Genomic DNA, 24,426 nt, shown 5'->3' with positions numbered 1-24,426 from the left:
TGGATGGTGAGGAATCTGTCATGAGGCGGGTAGACTCTTGCCACTGTGGAATGTAGACAGGCACCAATGAATTGAATGGTCTGGGATGGGTGGATAGATGACTTTTCCCAGTTTATGCGAAGACCCAGGTTTTTAAAACAATGGATAGTTGTTACTGTAACACAGACTGCCTTGGAGCGTGATGTGGTTTTGAGGAGGCAGTTGTCAAGGTAAGGAAATATGATTATTCCCATCAAGTGAAGGTGTGCTGTGGTGACAGCGAGCACTTTGGAGAAAATGTGAGGGGCTGTAGACAGGCCAAATGGAAGGACCCAATATTGGTAGTGATGTGGACTTACCATGAACCTTAAGAATCTTCTGTGAGCCAGGTGCATGAGAATATGTGTCCTGGAGGTTGAGGGCTGAAAACCAGTCCCCTCATAGCAATGCCAGGATAATCATGGATAGAGTGACATGTGAAAGTGTTGCATCTTGACAAACTTGTTGAGGTTGCAGAATTCTAAGATTGGTCTCCATCCCCCTGACTTCTTTTGAGATAGAAAATAATGGGAATAGAAACCGGATCCCCTGAGACCGGTTCTGAGACCGGTTCTATGGCTTCAAGATCTAGAAAATGAATCACCTCTTGACATAAAAGATTCTCGTGACAGGGGTCCCTGAAGGGGGATGGGATGGGAAGGTGCATAGGGAGCTTGGAGAGGAAAGGAATGGTGTATCCCAACAGGATGATGTCAAGCACCCATCTGTCTGTGGTGACATCGGCCCACTGGTGATAGAATGGGCAGAGAGGGTTTTGGAATGTGCACATGGTTACTGGGGGCTGAAGCTGAGTGTCTCTGTCGGTGTCTCTGAGGCTGAGCTCGGTTTCTATTTGGCTTGGAATCTGAATGTTGGTTGGGGTAAGTAAAGTACCGAGGTCGTGGTACTGCTTACATCTGTTAGCAGGCGTATGGATGCCCAGGATGCAAAGGGTGGCACGTGAATCCTTCATTGTATTAAGGATCTCATTGGTTTTGCTGGCAAAGAGTTTTTGCCCATCAAAGGGCAAATCCTTGATGGTGGCTTGTATTTCGCAAGAGAATGTGGCCGGAGAGAACCACGATGCCCTGTGCATCAAAACTGCAGTGGCAGTGGTTCTAGCCACTATGTCTGCAGCATCTAGTGTGGAGGGCTGCCTGTGAAATAATGTGCAGCAGTTTAGAATAACCCTCAGCCACAATAACCATAAATTGAGGTCTCTTTCCCTAAGGGATGCTGTTCACAAAGTCCAGCAGTTTAGAATAATTCCTAAAATCACATTTTGCCAGCACGGTTAAGTAATTCGAGATCCTAAAGTGTAAAGTTGCCAAAGTATAGGCCTTTTGACTGAAGAGGTCTAATCGCTTGCTGTCTTTATCTGGCAGAGTGGTACAAAAACAATTCTGTTTGGCTCATTGATGTGTCACCTCCACTCAAAAGTGTTCAGTGTTGGATGGGTGAATAAAAACTCTCAACTCTTAGAGGACACATAATATTTTTTGTCTGCCCTCTTGCATGTAAGTGGTATCGATACCGGGATTTGCCAAATCATGTGGGTTTTGTCTAGGCTAGCCAGATTGATGGGGAGAGCTATTTTGGAGGACGGAGAGGCTTGAAGGATGTCTGTGAGCTCATGCTGTGGTTGAGTGACCCCCTCAGTGGTGATCTTGAGCTCTGCTGTGACTCTTCTAAAGAGTTCGTTAAAGTGAGCAAAGTCATCAGCAGCCAAAGGTGGAGGACACATCACAGCCTCATCAGGTGAGGACGATGAATTTGTCAGAGGTGATGTGTCTGGTGGTGATTCCTCCACAGCCTGGCCCTCTTGAGGACCTGGTATGAGAGGATTTTGTGCTGATGAGGTTGTGCATGGTGTATAGGAAATAGGCAGTTTGTCAGAGCTGGGTTGAGCACTGCGGTGTCTTGTATAGGAACCCCAAGGGCTCCAGTAAGGCCATTGAGAAGGATATGGCATCGGTGAAGCCATCCAGTGGTGGTCACAGCATGGAAGGGGTGCATGTAGGTTGTAATACAGCTTGTAGTAATGTCTTGAAGGGCTGCATTGTGGGGGAAAGGATGCCTGTACCCTGTCACTGTTGTCACTGGAGAATTGTGATGATACCAGAGACAATGTCTTTGGAATGGCCAGTCTCAGCGATGTGTCTGTACCGAACAATGGTGACTGATGTGCGGATGTTCCTGCCAGATCTTCACTGAACATATATGAGAGTGGCGCTGCCAGGATCAGTGATGGAGTCTGCAGTGTCGGCTTGTACGGTGCCAACGCTGTAGGCGGTTGCAGATGATAGTGACCATTGATATGTTGGTGGTACTAAGTATATAATTGGTGCTGCAAATCTGGTCAGTGCTGGCTGTGCCGAGGAGCGGGCTGGTGCCATCAGTACAAAGATGGATGCCATCGGTGCTGAGACCAAGCTTGTTGCCAAGATGGCCAATGGTGCCATCTGTATCAAGGTCACGGGTGTTGCCATCAGTGCTGATCATGATGGAAACACGGTTTTCTGGAGTTGACACTTGTGGTGTATCCAATGGTACCAGGGTATTAATTGGCAGGGCTCAACAAATAATGCAATCTACTCGTCCATGGCGAGTATATTGCAACCTGGAAGAGCCGGGTTCCAGCGATCTGCGCATGCGCAGAATGATCTGCGCATGCGCAGATCGCCGGGCAATGCGGCTGGAAAGCGGGGCTCACCACGGTTTGGCAAGCCCTGTTCATCGGTATCACAGAGCCTACCAGAACAGCACTAAGGCATTGTTTGGAGCCTTTGTGGTTAGAAGCAGCAATGGCCGGCAGTGCCGTGATGTCTGAGGTGCCAGGGGCATCATAAGTGCTGATGTAAGACCTGTGAGCCAATTACCTGAAAGGGAACCGTTTCTTACTGGCCGTCTCCTGCTGAGGCACTTCTCCTCTTTGGTGCTATCTTGCCATGAAGGGAACCTGGGGGTGATCATGCCTTCCCAGGTTGAACTCTCCAATCCAAGGCAGGATGTAGGCTTTTTTCCATTAACATCAATTTTAGTCGAAGATCTCTGTCTTTGCATGTCCTGGCCTTAAGTTTGGCGCAGTGAGGGAAACTTTGAGTTAAGTGCTGTTCCCCCAGTCATCAGACACATTGCGAGTGACCATATGAGATGGTCATTGCTTCTCTGCAGGAGGATCAGCGTTTAAAGCCTGGCAAACCCAGAACGATGGAAAGGTCTTTTTTAAACTATTAACAACAAACTCACTAAATAACACTAACAGTAACAAGAAACTAACTATAAACAAACTATTGCAGAATCATCAAAAAAGCAGGAAACCATGGAGCTTTGTCTTAGGCTGAGGGCGGTTGAGAAGGGACTTGAGAGTGCAGGCCATGCATGCACACTGCCCACTGGAAAGCACTGGGATGGCCAATCCAGGCACTGGGACAGCACCGAGACCAGCATAAAGCATCTCCGAGGACCTCGAAGAAGAAGAAGAAGAAGAAGAAGAAGAAGAAGAAGAAGAAGAAGTGAAACTATACTGAGAAATTTATCTCCAAATGTCCTCAAAATTAGAGATTAGGGTCCCACCAAATTCGCAGTTCATTTTGGTCAATTTCATGGTCATAGGATTTAAAAATAATAAATTACATGGTTTCAGGTATTTAAATCTGAAATTTCACAATGTTGTAACTGTAGCGGTCCTGACCTAAAAGGGTTTGGGAGTGTCACAAGTTTATTGTAGGGGAGGTTGCAGAATTGCTATGCTTATCTCCGCCCTGCTGCTGTCAATTGCAATGCTTTTAGTGCTGGGTGTCCAGACAGCAGCAACTGCTGGCCAGGAGCCAGCTCTGAAGGCACCACCACCACCAGAAGCAGCATAGAAGTAAGAATGGCATAGTATAGTATTGCCACCCTTACCTCTCTGCCTCTGCCTTCAGAGCTTGGCCCTCGGCTAGCAGCTTCCACTCTCCAGATGCCCAGCTCTGAAGGGAGCAGTGCAGAAGTAAGGGTGGCAATAAAACAGCCCCCTTACAATACTTTTGTGATCGCTCTGCCACCCCTTTTGGATCAGGAAACCCAATTTGAGAAATGCAGATCTCCCCTGAAAAATCTGTATAATAAAGGGTAAAAGTACACAAAAGACCAGATTTCATGGGAGAGACCAGATTTCACAGGGGAGACCAAATTGCATGGTACATGTTGCCTTCTTCACAGTCATGAATGTTAAGGGCCTAGGGATGTAAATAATGATTAAAAAGTTAACCATTTAAATTAGTTACATTATGTTGTTTAAATGGTTAATCAGTTAAAATTAGAGGGGCTGGAGTTGTTTTGGCCAGTCTAGTGCACTGGGGACTAGGACAGGGGTCAGTTGTGGGCCTTGTGTTGGTCAGAACCGTGGTCTCTCTAGTACAAATGAGGTCCAGGTCCAGATCCAGGGTCTGACCAGCATGGCTGGGGTTCTACTGACACCTGGCGGATGTAGCTAGGGCCAGGGTTAACTATTAAGGTCAATTGCTTACTGGTTAACATTTGACATGCTTTGTAAGGAAAAGGAAAAAAGACTGTATGTAGGGCCTCCATCTGTTATCACATATTTTCTGAATTTTGCCTTTTTGTTACTGGTGTCTTATTACTGTGCTTCTAAGATCTTAGAGATCAGTCTGGTCCCAAGCCAAAACCTCAGCTTTAAACATTACAAGTTGCATTGCAAATTATTATGTAAATTCTCAGCTGTATGAAAAATGTAGATGCGAGAGTAATTTTTGAACAGTTTTTTTTTTTAATATTTTGATTCCCTACTAGAGAGGTGTAACTGTTACTGTCAAGTAGAACCTATGGGTTGGGTTCCTAGGGAAGTGTTTGCATTATTGTTATGCTCCTCAATTTCCCTTCACTCACACAAGAAAATCACTGCATTGAAGATCTGTGTAACTGTGACAGGTCAGAGAAAGGACAGAGAAGATCAAACCACAGAAAACAACTTAATTACTGAACCCAAGAAAGCAAAATGAGCTAAATCTATTTGCCATTAAGCAACAGATATAATGATGGTTAGAACTTCTACTTTGTAAAACTGATAATAGGTTACAAGTTTACAATTGAGGGCACAGTCATATTAACAGATACTTGTGCTATTGACTGAACGCTACAGCTCTCTAGTAAGTATAAATAAAGTCAAATATTTTTATATGCATCTAGATTTTTATTAGGTATTGTACTGTGTCAGCATATTAATTTACACATGCTTTTTAAACAATACATGAAAAAACATAATAGGACAACTGCTTGCAATCAGCATCAGAATGACAATGTATGTTTTGCCCATCACTGACTAGGTCAATGCTGAAGTTAAACTTACCTTGTATATGGATAAGTCCAAATCAAAAGCAGTAGAAGAACAGAAAGGAGATGCAAAGTAGTGATTTAATAAAAAGTAAAATTTCTATTTGGCTGTTATGACATTTGTGCAATTCCTTTGTGATTTTTAAAAAAGTAAAGTAATGCTTGTGAAAGTGTTGGATTATTAGACAGCCATGGAGACTCCAAACTATAGAACAGATATAGCACAGACAGCGTCAGGAGAGTTCATACTGACCTCATTATTCTACTTATGTGTCTTAACACTGAGAGGAATGACAGTCTCTAGGGAAGAGAGAGATTCAGTCTCTACATACATTCAGATCTTTGTCTTTATGCTGACATGGTCAACAAGGAAGCAAACTGTGAGAGTGGCTTTTGTGAAGTGAGCAGAGTAATGATCTGCTAGACCAGGGGTGGGCAATAACTTTTGACTGGGGGCCACTTCAAACATTTTTGAAGTAGCCCCGAGCACCTGAGCTACCCCAGAAGGGGCGGGGCTGAAACGGGAAGGGGCAGAGCCAGGATGCTTCTGGACTACCCCACCCACAGACCATGATTGGTTTGGGGGTGGGGAAGCCCCTTTGCCCCCACTTCCCACTAGGCACCCATTCCCCTGGCAGGGTGGGAAGAGGCTTCACACGCTCCCCCTGACCCCAGGCCAATCAGGGTCTGGGGGCAGGGGAGCTGCACAAAGCTTCCTTCGCCCTGCTCACGCCCTGCATGAGCGTACGGCACTTTGAAGTGTCGCGCGTGACGTCTCTTCCCGCCCTGTGAGGAGCACATGGCGCTTCAAAGCACTGCGTGGTCCTGTCAGGGGGGAGGAAGTTTCACGCACTCCCCTGCCCCCAGACTCTAATTGGCCTGGGAGCGGGGAGCAGCAGGGCCTCTGCCAGCCAGATCAACCTGCTTGGTGGGCCGGATCTGGCCCACAGAGGACCTTTTGCTCACCCTGTGCTAGACTGCAGTTTTAATCTTTCAGTTTAGGCAAAGACAATTCAATTCTATGGCTCAGCTATTTCTGATAATGTTCGTTCTATCAGTTGGGTTAAAAAAAGCAAATACCTTTCAAAGAGCAGAAATCTCTTCTATAAGAGCAAGATTTTAGTGTCCTATACTACACATCTTTTTGCATTAAGATAGTCATTAGTGCTCCTGAAAAGGAAGTCACTCACCTTGTGCGGTAATAACGGTTCTTTGAGATGTGTGTCCCCATGGATGCTCCACTGTAAGTGTCAGGTTGCCCCAGTGCCACAGATCGGAGTTTTCTGTAGCAGTAGCTGGTTGGGCCATGCATGCGCATGAGGTGCCTCGTGCTGGTTGGGCCATGCCTGCGCATGAGGTGCCTCGTGCTGTTTGCACCTTGTGCGTCACATGCAGAGCCCGACTCCCCTTCAGTTCCTCATATACACCCGAGTCTCTGAAAGAGAGGAGACAAAGAGAAACCCCCTGAAGAAGAGGGGAGGAGGGTGGATATTGGAGCACCCATGGGGATGCACATCTCAAAGAACCGTTGTTTATTGCACAAGGTAACTTCCTATTCTTCTTCAAGTGATATCCCCCTGGGTACTCCACTGTGGGTGACCACATAGCAATAATCAGTTAAGATAAGGATGGCAGGCTTCAGAGTGATCCCTTGTTGGCAGTAGATAGCACTGCATTATGGAGAATAGCATAATGTTTCATAAAACTATGATCTGATGACCATGCAGCAGCATGGCAAAGGTCTCAAAGCAGAACTCCTCATAGGAAGGCTTGTAAGAAGGATATAGAAACAGCCCTATTAAAATGCACTCTGGGTGGGGCAGGAAGTGTCTTGTGATGTAAGCATAGTATTGTGTGATACAGGAGACAATAAAGTTGGATATGCTTTGTGAAGAGAGTGCCCTGCTATTCTCTAGTGCAGTCAATGTAGAAAGAAAGAGCCCTCTGAACATTTAAAGTATGGAGGAGAGCCTCCAGTGTGGACAAATGTAGCTTTGGATAGAAGGCCAGGAGAATAATTGGTTCATTGATATAGAAGTCCGAGCACACTTTCTGTAAAAAGGATGGTTGAGATCACAACATGACACTATCTCTACTAAAAACTGAATGTCTCTTTATCAGGGAATGAAATAAGGTGATAGCTACAAAGTGGACTTGAAGAGAAGGTAGGGATAAATTAGATTGTTTCAAATCAAGGATGTAGTCCAGAATCATGTGTAGCAGAGCTGCGTGTGGATCACTATATCTCTGTGAGCATCATGCTGAGAATCTCACACATCTGTGGAGGTAAGTAGTGTGGGCGGTAATGCATCTACTATGCAAGAGGACAAGCTTTACTCTGAGCAGAGTGTTTTGGCATCTTGAAGCCAGCGAGGAGCCAAGCTGTTAGATGTAGGGTCTGAGGATGGGGGTGAAGTCAAGTTCCCCTGTCCTAGGTCAGTAGATCTGGACGACACGGGAGGAGATAAGGGGGTCGAAGAGACATTTGAGAGAGATAGGGGAGCTATGTCTGCCTGGACGAGGAGGGGTCTATGAGAATTACTCGAACACAGTCCCTCCAGATCTTCTCAAGGATTCTTGGAATGAGTGGAATTGGCAGGAAAGCATAGAGTAGGTGGGCTTGCCAAGAAATCAGAAAAGCGCTACCTAGGGAGACCCATCCTAGATCCATTCTGGAACAATATGTGGAACATTTGGTGTTGTTGTGAGAGGTGAAGATGTTGATCTGAGGAAACCCCCATTTGCAAAATATGAGCTGGAGAGCTTGCCGATCGATCTTTCACTGGTCTATGGTGAAATGTTTGCTCAGAGTGTCTGCCGCATTTGATTCCAGGCAGGTACGAAGCAGCCAAGTTGTTGGCAATGCACCAATTCCAGAGGCAGACTGCTTCCATACACAGGGAACAGGATCACGCCCTGTCTTGACAGCTGATGTAATATATGGTTGTCATGCTGTCCATCAGTATTCTCACAGTAGAATTGGTGACGTGCACGGAAGTGCTTACAAGCATTGGAAACTGCCTGAAGCTCCAGCAGATTTATGTGTAGAGATGTTTCATGATCGGACCATTGACCCTGAGTAAAAAGCCCGTTTAGATGCGCTCCCCATCCAATCATGGACACTTTGGTTGTGATCTGTACCAACAGTTGTTTGAGCTGGAACAACCATCCAGCACCCCTCTTATCATATTCGTTGGGTTGGTCCACCACTGGAGGGGGAGTTAGGACATTGGGAGGAGGCGATACATGCTTGTGAACCTGATGTTTGAAGGGGATGTAAACTGACGCTACCCAAAGCTGGAGGCAGCGAAGATGTAAATGACCATGCTGTATCACATACATTGCGTGGCCATCTGGCCCATCAGTTGTAAACATGTAAGAGCTGTCACGGAAGGACTTGTGGCAAGTATGCTGACTAGATCGTGTATTTCCTGGAATCTCTGCATTGGCAGATAGGCACAGGCCATGAAAGAATCAAGGCAAGAGCCTATAAACACGAGAGACTGTGTCGGCTAAAAAGTGGACTTTTGGTCATTGATAATGAGTTCTAGGGATTGAAATAAGTCTTTGGTGGTAGATACCATGTGGAGAGTCTCTGCATGAGATGGACCCTTTATGAGGCAGCCATTGAGATAAGGGAAAATAATCATGACTTGTTGACATAGGTATGTGGTGACTACCTCCAGAGAAACCAAATGGAGAAACCGAATGGTAAAACTCAGTGTTGGAAGTGTTTGATGCTATAGTAAAATGGAGGAATTGTCTGTCTGTGGGATAGGTGGATAGTCACATGAAAATAGGTATCTTGCAGGTCAAGGGCTGCAAACCAGGCTCCCTTGTCCACTGCTAGAATTATAGACATGAGTATTACATCTTGAACCACTGCTTTCTTAGATGTTTGTTGAGCTTCTGTAAGTCTAGGATGGGTCTCCACCCTCTTATGTGCTTCTTCATGAGGAAACAGTTGGAATAGAACCCTTTGCCTTTGAACTGATTGGGCACTCTCTCAACTGCTCCTATGGCAAGGAGCTGATGAACCTCTTGCCTTAGAAGTTCGTCATGAGAAGGGTTCCTGAAGAAGGAGAGGATGGGGGAAGAGAAGTGAACAGGATGGAGTAGCCAGATGCGACTATTTCCAAGACCCAACAGTCTATAGTGATAGCAGCCCAGCAATGGTTGAATGGACACAAACAATGGTGAAAAACAGCAGTGTGTTCTTGAAGATGGAGATGGAAGAGGTTGTGCAGGCCCCCAATCAATGTTTCAAACCTGCTGCTTGTTGGGCTGGAAAGTGGAGGAGTGATTATTCTGCTGTCGCCTCCTTTGTACCCGAGGTCTAGACTGGAATTGATCAGAATGTCTCTGATGATTCCTGGAATATGAGAAATCATGGTGTCATTGGTAAGGCATGTATATCTTGTGTCGATATGGAGGAGTATATATTCCTAGGGTTTGAAGTGAAGTTCTAGAATCCTTACTTGTATGAAGGACCTCATTTATTTTTGCAGCGAATAATTTCTCCCTATCAAAGGGAAGGTCCTTGATCTTTCCTTTGAGCTCCTGGGGACTCCTACTGATTGAAGCCAAGAGGCCTTACTCATAATGATGGAGGTCACAGTAGATCTTGCCACAGTGTCTGCCACATCTAAGACCATTTGGAAAGTTGTGCGAGCCATCATGCATCCCTCCTGTACTATAGATTTTAACACAGGTTATTGTCTGGTAAATGTTCCATCAACTCTGTTAGTCTGGTGTAATTATCAAAATTGTGGTCAGCAGATTAATTAGCAGAATAATTACGTATGCATAATTGGAGCATGGAAGATGAATACATTTTTCTGCCAAAGAGGTCCATGCATTTTGATTCCTTGTCTTGGGAAGTGTTTCTATATTGGGGAAGTTTTTACCTCTGTTGAGCTGCATCAACCACCAATGAATTGGATTGCAAATGGTTAATAAAAGGTCCAACCCTTTGGCAGGAACAAAGTACTTCTTGTCTGCATGCTTATTGGTGGGAAGGACAGATGTGGGTTTTTGCCATATTTCAACTGCAGCCTCCATTATGGTTTCATCTATGGGAAGCGTGATTTTTGGCTCTGTTGGTCATCTGGAGGTTTTTCAGGAGGTGATATTGTTTTTCCTGGACCACAGTGAACTGGACCTGTTGGCTTGTAGCCACTCTCTTAAACAGTTCTTGAAACTGCTTGAGATCGTCAACCAGGGAGATTTCCCCTGGAGTGACTTCCTCATCTGGAGATAAGGACTGGTCAGTGGGCGAGGTATCTGGGTTGTGGGGCTCATACTCTTCTGTTATCTGAACCTCTTCCATCTCCTGCTGGTCAGCAGCCAGCAAGGTTTGAGCATGGGATGAGGGAGGTGGTTTCCTGGAAGGTGGTGTAGGTGGAGCACTAGAATGGTTCCTGGATACTGACCATCGGTAACACAATGACCAGTGTCTGTAGTAGCATGAAGGGCACCTCTACTCCATCATCCATGGAGGATAGTGATCATAGGAATATCTGTGCCTGTGTTTGTCACAGCAGGATCTGGTTGGTGAGGAGTGCCTAGACAAGAAGTCACTCCCATGGTCTTCTTTGAAAGCACTTCAAACCGACAGCACCAGAGACCTCAGAGTTCTGACAGAACCACGAGATGAAGGAGGCGGTGATGGAGAAATGGTCTGGTACATGCCTTCCTCAGGTTCACCGCACACAGTGAAGCACGTTGTGACCTTGCACAGTGAACCTGAGGAAGCCTCTCTGTCAGTGTCAGTGAGCATAGCACCGATGATGAGGATAGTGGTGCCAGTGAGAAGGTCGGTTCAGGGCTCTCAGGTATGGTGGGTGAGTGGCTAGACTTGGAACGGGTCTTTGTCAGCACCGATGGGGTAGACAGGGTGGAAGATTTGTCCATCTTGCCCAACTTCATTGGTGTTGGGGTCATGGTTGACATTAGTATCAATGCCAGTGCTGAAGCTGTCGGTAATGGTGGTGTACTGTGCCAGGACTTCAGTTTCACAGATTTTGTAGAACAGCTGATTATGGTGCCGGATGTGCCCAGGTTATCACCGGTGCTGACATGGGCCAACAAAGAGACCGGCAAGGAACACATCGGTGAGATGCTCCTTTTCAGCACCATTTTCAGTGCTGGAGAGCTTGCCCGTCTTTTCTCAGCTTTGGGAGGCTCAGAACAAGAGGAAGAATCCCTGGCCTCAGGAGGCTGAAGAGCCTTGTCAAAAAGAAGCATGCGGAGCCACATTTCACTATGTCAGCTTGCTGCAATGAGGGCATTTGAAAGGATTATGTGCCTCACCAACCAAGACACCCAATACATGACAAATGTCCATCAGAGGTGGGCATAGGCTCATGACATCCCTTAAAATTTTTAAATCCTGGGGAGCCAGGCATGACAGAAGTCGCAAAATAGCTTCTGTCTGCGTTCAGGTCAGAAGACTCCTTTACTTTTCTCCTTGTTCTTTCTCTTTTTTCTTTCCTTTTTTTTTTTTTTTTTTTTTTTTGTGTGTTTTTGTTTTTTGCACAAAGCTGCGGCTCGTTGGGCCCTGCGGATCTGGTTTTTTTTAAACTGTAACTAATTACTAACTATGCTAAACAAACACTATTAAGGCTAAAATGAACAGTATTAACAACTAACTAACTAACTGAACAGTTCTCAGGTAAACACTCTGAGGAGAGATGTCAGATCCATCTGCAGCTGAGGGCAGCAATGAAGGAACTGAAGGGCGGTCGGTCCTCATGCACATATACGGCCCAACTGGCTACTGCTATGGAAAACTCCAATCTGTGATGCCGAGGCGACTTGACACCGCCAGTAGAGCACCCACAGGGACATCACTCGAAGAAGAACAAACCCTTTTCAGTAGTATTCATATTTACAGCTTGCCAGAAAGTTTCATTTGAGTCACAAAAGCAGACATGAAATTAGATTCTTAAAATATAAATTCAATACGTGTATCATATCAATATTTTTCTAATTGCAAGACAGGAGATTGGAGGAGGCAAGTTAACACTACAATCAGAATAATTATCTGATTATTCTTCTATATCTTTATCTTTCTAAATGTTATGTTTAAATTTTCTTCTAAAATTGAAATTTATCATCTACTGTATATTCTAGAGAGAGTTTATCTGTTTGTCTGTTTGATCAAGAACTCCTCCTAAATGGAAAGAGCTAGGATCATCAAGTTTGGTGTACAGCTTCCTCTTATTATAATTTAAAGCAAAGTAAGGTTTAGGCTGTGCAAAGGAAAATGGGATGAGCATGGAATGGGATTGCTTCTCATAAAACCAAACATAAAAGAGACAGAATCACCAAATCAAGTACAGTTCTCAATGAATGTTGAAAGAGACTGAACGAAAATGATCCCGAAAAATATGATGAACCTGAAATAGGACTGCTTCTCAACAAACCTTACAGAAAAGAGATAAAACAGAGAAATGTGGATCAGTGTTGTTTTGGAACATCTAAATCTATTCTTAAGGTATGAAAACTAGAAAACAATGTTATTGGAAACCAAATTGACTATAGCTTTTTTTTGTTAAAACATAATGAATGATAAGAATTCATAAGGATGAGCAAAACATGGAATTGATGGCATTCCCATTTTAAAAAAGTGACTAAAAAATTTAATGGAAAAAATATTAACACTCCCTTTTTTAAAGAAATCTAAAATAAAAATTAACTTCATAAAAATAACCCTGTATTTTTTAAAAAATACAATAATTTAAATAAAACATGTACTGTACATTTTCCTTTTATTTTCAAAAAAATAATAAAGTTAAGGCCCAAGCAAAACTTGGTAAATCTGCTAGTTGTAAATAAAGAAGGTGAAAATATTTCATTAGCCAAGGATGTTATTTCATAACATTACATGCTACTGGTTAATTGAGCTACAAGATTTATTAGTTTTCCTTTGGGGTTTTATTACCCCTACATTTGATAATGATACTTTCTAACTGACAAGCTAAAGAAAACAAATTTTATGCATGCTTTTAAAATTAAAATAAGGATATGGTGAGGGAGAAGTAGTTTTAGGAGATGTTCATTCGTTACAAAGAGAATTCTCAGCTGAATTAAATTGATCTGTATTTTATATACCTTCCAGTGATAATTTAAGCCAGTTACAAGAATGATAATTGAGTTGTTTGTATAAATCAATGGAATTCTGAGATTAAAAATTCAATTGTATATTATAACTGTATCTTGGTGCTATTTTTCTTAATACTATAGTAGAGTACAAACAACAAAACGACATGTAATATAAACGAACCTTTATCAACAACTTACATTAGTTACTGTCTCACAGATTAATTAAAATTAATTAATCACCTCAAAATTAATTAAAATTATATACATGCATTAATGGGATAACAAATTCCTAGGTGTAATACATTTTATTATCATCTTCAGCAGAGTTTCCTATTTATCTTCTGAAATAATAAATCTGGATATATGAGGACACTTGGCCTCAGTCAGGGAACTTTTAAAGAAACATTTAAGTAAATTATGTATCTTGAAAGATATGATATATTGTGATGCTTCATATTACAGCCTAAAAAAAAATACATGTACAGGAATGATTGAGATGATATCAGGCCCACTGACAGGTGGGGTAAAAGGGACAATTGCCTAGGGGTTCGGTGTTTCAAAAGGGCACAGAGCTCCTGACCACTGACACCGCTATATGAATTAGCGCAGCGCACCATGTCAGAGCTCCGTGACACCATGCTATGGGAGGCACTGAGGCTGACTGCCTCCATCCCCCACCCCTTCTGCCCAAGGATCTGCCCCTTATGATGGTGTGAAGCCAGGCCATCTATACTTTGCCTCTGGGCCAGAGTGGCTGTTGCCCCTACTGGGTGAAATCCTAGCCCGACTGAAGTTAATACTGACTTCAACAAATCTAAAATTTCATCTGGGGGAGGTTTATATAATCTTGGTAAGACTCAGCTTGAACTTTTTTCTCTGGACTCCTCACCACAGATGTAATATTGATAGATTAAAGCAGGGTTCACCACTTTGCAGTTTCTAGACAAATAAAAAGTAACCTTTTTGGAGACTAAAAAAATGGGATACAACAGGCTTGTGAAAGAAGCACATCAGATCTACTAAATTTCTGAGTATCAAAAGAGTTAGAAGAGATAGGATGAATTTTTAATGTGATTAAAAACAAAGATGGTAAGAGTTAGCATCCTGAAATTAAAAGAAACAAGAGTAAAATTAGACTTTTACCAATACATGTTTTTGCTAGTGTCTACTGGTTAGTGAAATAATTTAATCAAGGATGGGAAGACACAGCTGGATTTGTTTAAGGAAACAATCAAACTGCAGTTTTTAAAGGCATAGTATGCAAGAATTATTCAGCATTATTTGACTAAGATAGTTACGATATTTCTAAAATTTTCTTAATAGGAAACATGGCCAAGGAGAAACTTCCTTACCTCTGCCTGTTGGTTTCTCTGCTATAGGACCACCCATAATAAATACTATTTTTTTACGTAAACCATGCAGTTCCCCATCATGCTCACCAGTTTTCCACCAAGGTATGTGAGGTAGGTAGTAAGTCCCTTCAGTGCTGTAGAACTGATTACCCAAACTACTATATCACTCTATACTTATGGAAAGAGTGAGAAAGGTTCCTTTCTAAGTATTTCCAAGTTTATTTACAGTATAGCCTTACTTAGATGTTTTAATATTGTATCAGTTAGTTTTTGTATGTATTTTTAATTTCTTCTGCAATGCCCATAAGTGTTTCCATGGGGAAGAAGGAGAGAAAGATGGAGTAAACTAGATAACCAAGGTGTATTTCGTAGGGTTGGGAGTCCATGAATCTTTAAATTACATGTTTTTAAGCTTTGCAATCTATAAAGGTATGTCAGACACTCACATGAAGTATTATAAAATATATACAACAAGTAATCTAGAGCAATAAGAAGGTTTCTATCAGAGGAGTGAAGTTCTGGAACAGCCTTCCAATGGTGTACTGTGGCAAAAAACCTAACTTGCTTAAAGAGTCTGCTTGCTAAGTTTATGGAGGGGATGATGTGAGACTGGCTACAATGACATGTATCTGATCTGTGACTGCTAGCCACAAATATCTCTAACAGCTAGTGATGAAACACTAGACAGTGAAGGCTAAGAAAGGCTGAGTTACTAGAGAGAACTCTTTCCCAGGTATCTGGCTGGTAAGTTGTGCCCGCATATTCAAGGTCTAATGGATCACACTATATTTGGGGTCAGGAAAGAATTTTCCTCCGGGGTCAGATTGCCAGAGGTGTTTGTTGTCTTCCTCTACTGCAGCTATCCCCAACCAGTTGATCATGATCAACTGGTTGATCGCGGAGGCGCTGACAAAAAATGTCTGTTGCTGTCCCACATTTTCCCCCTTCACCCTGTGTTTTGCAGTATCAGACCATGTTTTAACAAAACATCAGCTGAACTCAGAATACGGGCTGCTGTAGCCCCAGGCTGATTTGCTGTTTGCCTTTCCAATTGGGTGGGGAGTTGTTGTATTTATTTTGAAAGGTGCTTAAAGAGACAGGGAGATGTTGAGAGGGGTGTGGTCTGGCTCATTGCTTTAAATTGCTGCTAGGCTCCCTCCTCTGATCCTAAAGAGAAGTCAACAAAAAACTGACCTGGTCAGAAGCTGTGTCTGCAGCACAGAAGAAGTTCAAGCAATACCAAGTGTGTCAATGCGTTTTCTTTCCATAGCCAACCAGAGGAAACTACATGGGGGGAATCCCCCAGAGCCCTCCAGTCCTTGCAGGCTCCCAGCTGCAGCAGCAAGTGGGAGATGGGAAGAAACTACCAGGGAGGAGGCTGCAGTAACTTCAGAAAGGCAGAAAAAGCGCCTGTGCCCTCCCAAAGAAAATCCAGTCACTTTGTGGGGTGTACAGCAAGAAGAGCATGCAGCTGGATTAGTTATTACAAGCATATGTTTGTATGATGGTGAGCTGTCTGTGGGACCATCACAACCAGTGTTTTTATCAGTATATCTCAGGAAAATAAGGTATATTGGCAAACTGCACATTTGCCTCCCTTCTGCACCCAGCCCCATGCCTATTCCTCTGTTCCACATGATCCCTGCTTTCCTTTCGCTCCCAGCACTCACCTGACCTGCTCTTTATCATCTCCTTCCTCTATCCTAGTGAGCGTATAGCTCCATCTCCCACAATCCACTTTCCCTTTGCTGACTCTACTCTCCATCTAACCTCCCCCGTCCCCTTCAAAGCTTCAGCAGAGCCATTTTCCCCGTGGAATTGATTTGGGCTTCTTTAAAATGTGGTGCATGCTGGAGTTTCTTTTTCCCGCAGTGGGGTGGATACGCTGAGGGGGGAAATGAAAAGCCCTGCTTCCTACAAGCATTCAAGGGTTTTCTCTGTGGCCTGCGGCGTGCTCAGCACCCCAATCCCTCACTTGACTCCAATACTCTCCAGACAGGAACCCCCTCCCCAAGCCAGCATCCCCTTTTCCACATCCTCCTGCATCCACATTTCATCCCAGAGTTTACACCTCTCCCTCCCTCCCACATTCAAATCGCTCGTTCCCACCCCAGTTAAAATGAGTTAGGGCTGGGGAAAGCAAGTGATGGAGATGGGGGGGAATGGAGTAAGCGGGGCCTCAAGGAAGGGGTGTGGCCTCAGGGAAGGAATGGGGTAGATCTCGCCCTGACATTTAAAAAGTGATCTTTGGTGATCTTGCAGGTTTAAACTAGAATAAATGGTGGATTGTCTATAATTTTAAGTCTTTAAATCATGATTTGAGGACTTCAGTAACTGGGGTTGCCAGGTGTCCAGGACAGTCCGGTATTCACCTGGACAGTCCAGTATTTTTGGCTCCTGGCTAGGGAAAAATTCAGAAAACACCTAAGATGTCCAGTATTTTCTGAATTTTTCCCTGGCCAGGAGACAAAAATGCCAAGCACCTGGCAACCCTACAAACACTCAGTGCCCAGGCTCCCCTTCCCCCCTGAGACCTACCCCAACCCCCAACACCTCCAGCCCCCCGCCCCAGCCCCCATGCTTACCTGGTTCCCCAAGGCTGCCAACACAAAATGGCTGCCGGCCAAAAAACTGGTCTTAGTGCTCAACAGCTCCCCTTAGTGCTCAACCGCAGGGGACATGTTTTATTTTATTTTTTTGGGGGCTTAATAAGTCCTTGGAGTCCTTTTTCTTGTTGTTGTTGCTCAACAACTTTGGTTCCCCCCCCCCCCTTTTTCCCCTTCAACAGAATTTTTTCCAATGTTTTTTTTTTTGAAGGAGGGTACGGTATTTTTGTTTCAACCATCGGGCAACCCTATCAGTAACTCAGCCAGAGGTTATGGGTCTATTACAGGAGTATGTGGGTGAGGTTCTGTGGTCTGCAGTGTGCTGTAGGTTAGACTAGATGATTATGGTGGTCTAGTCTGTCCCTAAAGTCTGTGAATTAATTATATAATTCCACAGTCTGACTCAATGTCAAAGCTACCTGAAACCTCTTTTTGTGTTCATGATGCTGCTAGAAACCCCTAATGGAAATGAAAAGAAGAAGTTACTCACCCTGTGAAGTAACGATGGTTCTTCGAGATGCGTGTCCCGTGGGTGCTCCACTGTAGGTATCGGGCTTGTCCCGGTGCCACAGTTCGGAGATCTTTTTAGCGTAGTCTGCCGGACCACACATGCGCCAGTGCGGCTCGCGTCTTTTCGTGCCTTTCTTGTGCGTGCAGTCTGGCGCCCGCCAGTTCCTCCTGATCCTCTTGTTCTGAAAAATACAATAAGTTACTCCGAAGAGGGGAGGAGGGCAGGTCGTGGAGCACTCACGGGACACGCATCTCGAAGAACCATCGTTACTTCACAGGGTGAGTAACTTCTTTTTCTTCTTCGAGCGGTGTCCCATGGGTGCTCCACTGTAGGTGAATGCACAGCAATAGCTCCTTGGAATGGTGGAGGGTTCGGCGCTAATGAGGTGCAGCTGTGGAGAGTACCGCTGATGCTACAGCGGTGTCTGCTATAAGCAGGTTAGGCATTGCATAATGCTTGGCAAAAGTAAAATCGGATGAGCGTGTGGCAGTCCTGCAAATGTCCTTCAAGGATACACTTTTCAAGAATGCAGTAGAGGCAGCAACCACTTGGGTCGAGTGAGCCCTAGATGTTGTTGGAAATGGTTTGCTTCGAAGAATATAACATTTTCTTATGCACTCAACTATGATTGAGGAAATGCGTTGTGCAGATAGAAGACAGCCTTTAGAGTGCTCCTCCATCGAAACTAAAAGTGCTCTTGATCTTCGCAGTGGCTTAGTTCTTTGTATATAAGAAGTGTGAAGACGTGCTTGCTCTGTTGAACAACGAGGCTTAGGGTGAAAAACAGGGAGAACTATGGCCAATAAGAAGATGACTTTCATGGACAGAGTATGAAGGTTGCACGTTGCCAGGGGTTCGAAAGACGAAGTTGTCAAAGTATTGAGTACCAGCTCCAGGTCCCAAGGATCTGCTGGTCTGGTGTGATGGGGAAAAAGGTTAGTGAGACCTTTCATAAATCTCTTTGGGTACGTCCAGACTACATGCCTCCGTCGACGGAGGCATGTAGATTAGCCAGATAGGCAGAGGGAAATGAAGCCGCGATTAAAATAATCGCGGCTTCATTTAAATTTAAATGGCTGCCCCGCTCTGCCGATCAGCTGTTTGTCGGCAGATCGGGGCAGTCTGGACGTTCCCCTGTCGCCAGAAAACCCTTTTGTCGACCGCCCCGTTATGCCTCGTGGGATGAGGCATAACGGGGCGGTCGACAAAAGGGTTTTCTGGCGACAGGGGAACGTCCAGACTGCCCCGATCTGCCGACAAACAGCTGATCGGCAGAGCGGGGCAGCCATTTAAATTTAAATGAAGCCGCGATTATTTTAATCGCGGCTTCATTTCCCTCTGCCTATCTGGCTAATCTACATGCCTCCGTCGACGGAGGCATGTAGTCTGGACGTACCCTCAGTCATAGGATGTGAAAAGACTGAATACTCCTGCACAGGATGGTGGAAGGCGGTGATTGCTGCCACGTGGACTCTGATAGATGCCAAGGTAAGACCGGAGTCCTTGAGGTGCATGAGATAATCTAGGATTAGATGGATAGGTGCCGAGGCCGGACTGTCTCCTGTATTCGCATACCATGAGGAAAAACGCTTCCATTTGTGCAGGTAGGCAATACGTGTAGATTTCTTCCTACTGTGTAAAAGGACATTCTTAACTGGACTTGAACAGACTAGTTCTGCTTGCTGGAACCATGAAGAAACCATGCTGTGAGCGCCAGGTGGTCAATCTGAGGGTGAAGCAAGGAACGATGATTCTACGAGAGCAGATTGTGACACCTGGGGAGTGGGATTGGGGGGCGGGCTGACATGTGATAAAGGTAGGGAAACCATGTCTGTCGGGCCAATAGGGTGCTATGAGAATTACCGTGGCTCTGTCTGAGCGTATTTTCTCCAGCACTCCGGGAATCAGAGGCGTGGGAGGAAATGCATATAAAAGGTAGTGAGACCAGCTGCATAGGAAAACATCACCTCTGGATCTGTGTCCGATCCCGGCTCTCAAGCAATACTGAGGGCATTTTGCATTGCGAGACGTAGCGAAAAAGTCTATATCTGGAAACCCCCAGCGATGGAATATTCTGTACAGCATTTGCGGGTGTAGCTCCCATTCATGGTTCATGGAGAAGTGCCTGCTCAGTGCATCGGTAGTGCAGTTCTGTTGGCCTGGCAGGTAGTCGGCAATGAGAGAGACGTTATGGTGATTGCACCAATTCCACAAACGTATTGCCTCGGCACAGAGCGACCGAGATCGAGCTCCCTTTTGTCTGTTTATATAATATACTGTAGCCATATTGTCCGTGAGGACATGAACGACTCGGTGTTCAATAAGTGGAAGAAAATGCTGACAGGCATTGCGAACCGCTCTTAGTTCCAAAAGGTTGATGTGCATCAGAGATTCTTCGGGAGACCAACGGCCTTGTATTTGTTGGTGATCCAGGTGAGCACCCCATCCAAGGAGGGATGCGTCCGTAATGATTTGCATTGTTGGCTTAGGGCGGTGGAAGGGCATGCCAGACATGAGATTTTTGGGTATGGTCCACCAGGCTAGGGATTTCTTGACGTGTGAAGGAACTGGAACCATCCTGTGAACGTTGTGAATGTTTGGAGAGTAGATAGTCGCTATCCAATGCTGGAGGCAGCGAAAATGTAACCTTGTGTGCTGGACGACGTATGTCGTGGATGCGAAATGCCCCATGAGTTGTAGGCAGAGGAGTATAGGTACTCTGGGACTGATAAGAAGCACTTGCATTAGATCCTGTATTGAGTGGAACCTCGATATTGGTAGAAAGGCTCTTGCCCTGATAGAGTCCAGATGGGTGCTGATGAATTGTATGGACTGATGAGGAGTCATAGATGACTTTGCAGCATTGATAATGAGACCCAAGGCATTGAAGACTGTTTCCGTAATGTTCATAGCAGTAAGGGCTTCTTTGAGGGAAAGGGCCCTGATGAGGCAGTCGTCCAGGTAGGGAAATATCATAACCCCTAGACGGCGAAGAAATGCTGCAACCACCGCTAGAGTCTTGGAAAACACCCTGGGGGCCGATGAGAGTCCAAAGGGGAGGACTCTGTACTGAAAGAGGTGCGGGCCAATTTGGAATCATAAGAAACGTCTGTGAGCCGGGTGTATGGCTATGTGAAAAAATGTGTCCTGGAGATCGAGGGACTTCTCTGTCATGAAGGGCTGGGATTATCGTAGCTAGGGTAACAATGTGAAAGCGCTGTTTTCGAAGATAACAATTGAGACCTCAAAGATCCAATATTGGTCTCCAACCCCTGGATTTTTTCTCTGTTAGAAAGTATCGGGAGTAGAACCCGGTGCCCCGGAACTCGTCGGGAATGGTCTCTATCACGCCGATGGTAAGTAGGTGGAAAGCCTCCTGCATGAGTAGGGGCTCGTGAGAGGGGTCCCTGAAAAGGGACGGGGCAGGGGGAATGAGGAGGGGGAGGGAGTCGAAAGGAATCGTGTACCCTAGTTTGAGAGTTTGGAGGACCCATTTGTCTGTGGTAATGTAGGCCCAACACTGGAGGATGATGGAAAAGGCCTGAGAGGATGATGGAAAATGGCACTTGTGGCATGGGCAGACAGGCGGAAAGGTGTGGTTCTGAGTCCCTCGACCATGGCGTCAAATTTGTTGTTTGGTACCATGTTAAGCAGACGCTTTTGGTGGTGGGTGCCTCCTTTGTTGTCTTTGCTTTCCCCTGTGTTGCTGGTCCTGCTGCCTATACTGAGGCACTTGTTGGGTAAACTGCCTCTGCCTCTGATACGGGGTGTATTGCTTCCTACGGTACGGAGGGGTATATATCCCGAGAGTTTTGAGCGTTGTTCTAGAGTCCTTCCCTGAGTGAAGGAGCTGGTCTATCTTCTCTGAGAAGAGGTTCTGCTTATTGAATGGGAGGTCTTCGAGTTTCGGTAGAAGGTCTTTCGGAGTATATGACTGCTGGAGCCAGGATGCTCTGCGCATGACAATGGAGGTGCCGGTGATGTGGGCTGCCGTGTCAGCAGCATCGAGAGCTATATGCAGCGTGGTTCTGGATGCTGTATAGCCTTCCTGCACTACTGCTTTTAGGATTTCCCACTTTGTATCTGGTAGGTGTTCCAGAAGTGGTACGAGCTTGGCATAGTTGTCAAAACTATGATTAGCTAGTAGCGCGGAGTAATTAGCCATGTGTAGGGCTAGAGTTGCTGAAGAATATACTTTGCGCCCAAACAAGTCCAACCTTTTACTGTCTTTGTCCGCACTGGTAGGCTTGTGCTGTGGGGCTTTCGATTTCTGCTGTACTGCATCCACGACCAGTGAGTTTGGCCGTGGGTGCGTAAAGAGAAACTCCATCCCTTTTGCAGGAACGAAGTACTTTTTATCCACTTTTTTGTTGGTAGGAGGAGCGGAAGCAGGGCTTTGCCACTGATCGTCTGCTATCTCGAGGACAGCGTCATCCAACGGCAGAGTGATCTTACTCTGATGTGAGTGCTTGATATTATGGAGCAACTGGTGTTGTTTCTGCTGGACTTCTGCCAGCTGTACTCGTTGACTATCAGCTACCCGCTTGAAGAGATCTTGAAATTGATGTAAATCATCAGGGGGCGAGGTATCGCCCTGAAAAACTGCCTCATTTGGAGAGGAAGAGGACTCATCCATAGGAGATCGGACCGAAGAGCCCTCTTGTGTGGTGGCAGGCTGCTTGGCATGATGCGACAGGAGGGACGATGGGACGCCGGATGGTGTCTGCGGCCTTGATTGGGGTGGTGAACAGGATAGTTCCTGTAGAAATGGAGAGTGGGAATGATATGTTGATCCTGGGGAGACCGTGCATCGTCTGTGTGAATATGAATGGTAAGATGGTGAATGACGGTCGTATTGCGATGTATGTGAAAGAGCCCGGTATGGTTGGCTACTACCGGTATGATAGGCAGAGCGTGGGGAACGATCTGATGCTCTAGGAGATCTAGACCTGTCCCTGGAAGGGCTGGTGCAGCTGCGCGATCAACTGGTATGGTGACAGCGACATGGTGCATGATAGCTCCTGTGTGAGTACTCTGGTGATCATGTGTAGTAGGATACGCACACTGATGGAGGCTCCGGTGAAAACTGAGCTGGGTGAGGACTGGATGAGAGGCTTTGCAGTCTTCATGCTCTAAGCTGAACTGTCGTATGGGCTGGAAAACGCTCGGACAATGATGACGCCGGCGTAGAGAGTCTATCCGATGTCGGATGGTCTTCCCACCTGGATGTGTCATGTCGTGATGGTTCGACCACTGAAGGCGGAGACGGCACCAGCGAGCGCGTCGGTGCCGATGAATGTCTCGACACTGCAGACCGTTTCGGTGCTGGTGAGCATCTGCGCGCAGGGGAGCCGTGCGATGCCGGGAGGCGAGTCGGTGCCGGGGAGTGTTTTGGTGCCACTGACTTCGGTGCCGGAGAGCGCCTCCATACTGGTGAGTGTCTTGGTGCCGGCGAGCATCTCGACGCCGGTGAACCTCTCGGTGCCGACGGATCTCCCGGTGCCAGTGAGCGCCTCGGGGTCGGAGAGCGACTCGATGCCAGCAAGTGTCAGTGCTGGTGAATGGCTCAAGACAGGGGAGCACTGTGGCACTGGAGATGGGCTTGGTACAGGCAAGCACCTGGGCACCAGAGAGCAGCTTGTAGCATGAGGGCATCTCTGTGTAGGAGACCTCCGGTGAGCCACAGAGCGTCCCGCTAGAGAGATTTGAGTTGGGGACGGGACCTTGGCAGTCAAAGTGAATGAAGACAAGAAAGGACTAGGCGCTGACTTACTGTGGCTTTGCTTTGATTTGTCGGAGCCAATTTTGGTAGCAGAGGTTCCCGGTTCAAGTCCCACGCTAACTCGTGAGGGGAGTAGTGACGGAGATGGGGAAGGTCTATTCTTCGTCTTTTTGGTGAGGGTTTTGGAAGACGTTGCGGTCGGCTCATCAGAGCCCTGAAGTTGTAGGGCTTTATCGAATAAGAGCATTTTTAGCCGCATGTCTCTGTCCCGCCTCGCTCTGGCCGTGAGCTTAGAGCAATGCGGGCATTTCTGAGGTATGTGGCCCTCTCCCAGATAACGTATACAACGGGAATGGCCATCGGATGCCGGCATTGCGTCTCGGCAAGTCTCACATTTTTTTAAACTGGGCGAGGCCGGCATTTTGACTAACTATGTACAAGGAAAAATAATTTATTTATTTTTTTTGGACTACAGCTATGAACAACTAACTAAGTAAGTAATATACTATATACAACTAACTAACTAAGATTTGTAACAGAAGTCTCTCTCTCTATCCTGACAGGATTTTGAGGAAAGCATGTTCACTCCGTCCGTGGATGGGGACGGTAAGAAGGAACTGGTGGGCGCCAGACTGCGCGCAGAAGAAAGGCGCGAAAAAACGCGAGCTGCACTGGTGCATGCGCAGTCCGGTGGACTACGGCTAAAAAGATCTCCGAACTGCGGTGCCAGGACAAGCCCAACACCTACAGTGGAGCATCCTCAGGACACCGCTCGAA

General features: G+C 45.7%; 1 protein-coding gene across 4 annotated transcripts in view; it reads right to left on the bottom strand.

Moving 5' to 3' along the window:
* Positions 1-24,426, bottom strand: part of TLCD4 (TLC domain containing 4) — a 114,940-nt gene that overhangs the window by 10,293 nt on the left and 80,221 nt on the right. The window contains exon 7 of one of the 4 annotated variants that reach the window (XM_089780540.1): positions 17,907-18,108. The exons of the other annotated variants lie outside the window; for them this stretch is intronic. Within the exon in view, the coding sequence (XP_089636666.1) occupies positions 17,907-18,108 (202 nt within the window). The remainder of the gene's footprint in view (positions 1-17,906; positions 18,109-24,426) is intronic. 4 annotated transcript variants of the gene reach the window in all.

Source organism: Pelodiscus sinensis, chromosome 9 (assembly GCF_052426305.1).
Source record: "Pelodiscus sinensis isolate ZL-2025 chromosome 9, ASM5242630v1, whole genome shotgun sequence".
NCBI lineage: Eukaryota > Metazoa > Chordata > Testudines > Trionychidae > Pelodiscus > Pelodiscus sinensis.
This window is presented reverse-complemented; position numbering and strand designations above follow the sequence as displayed.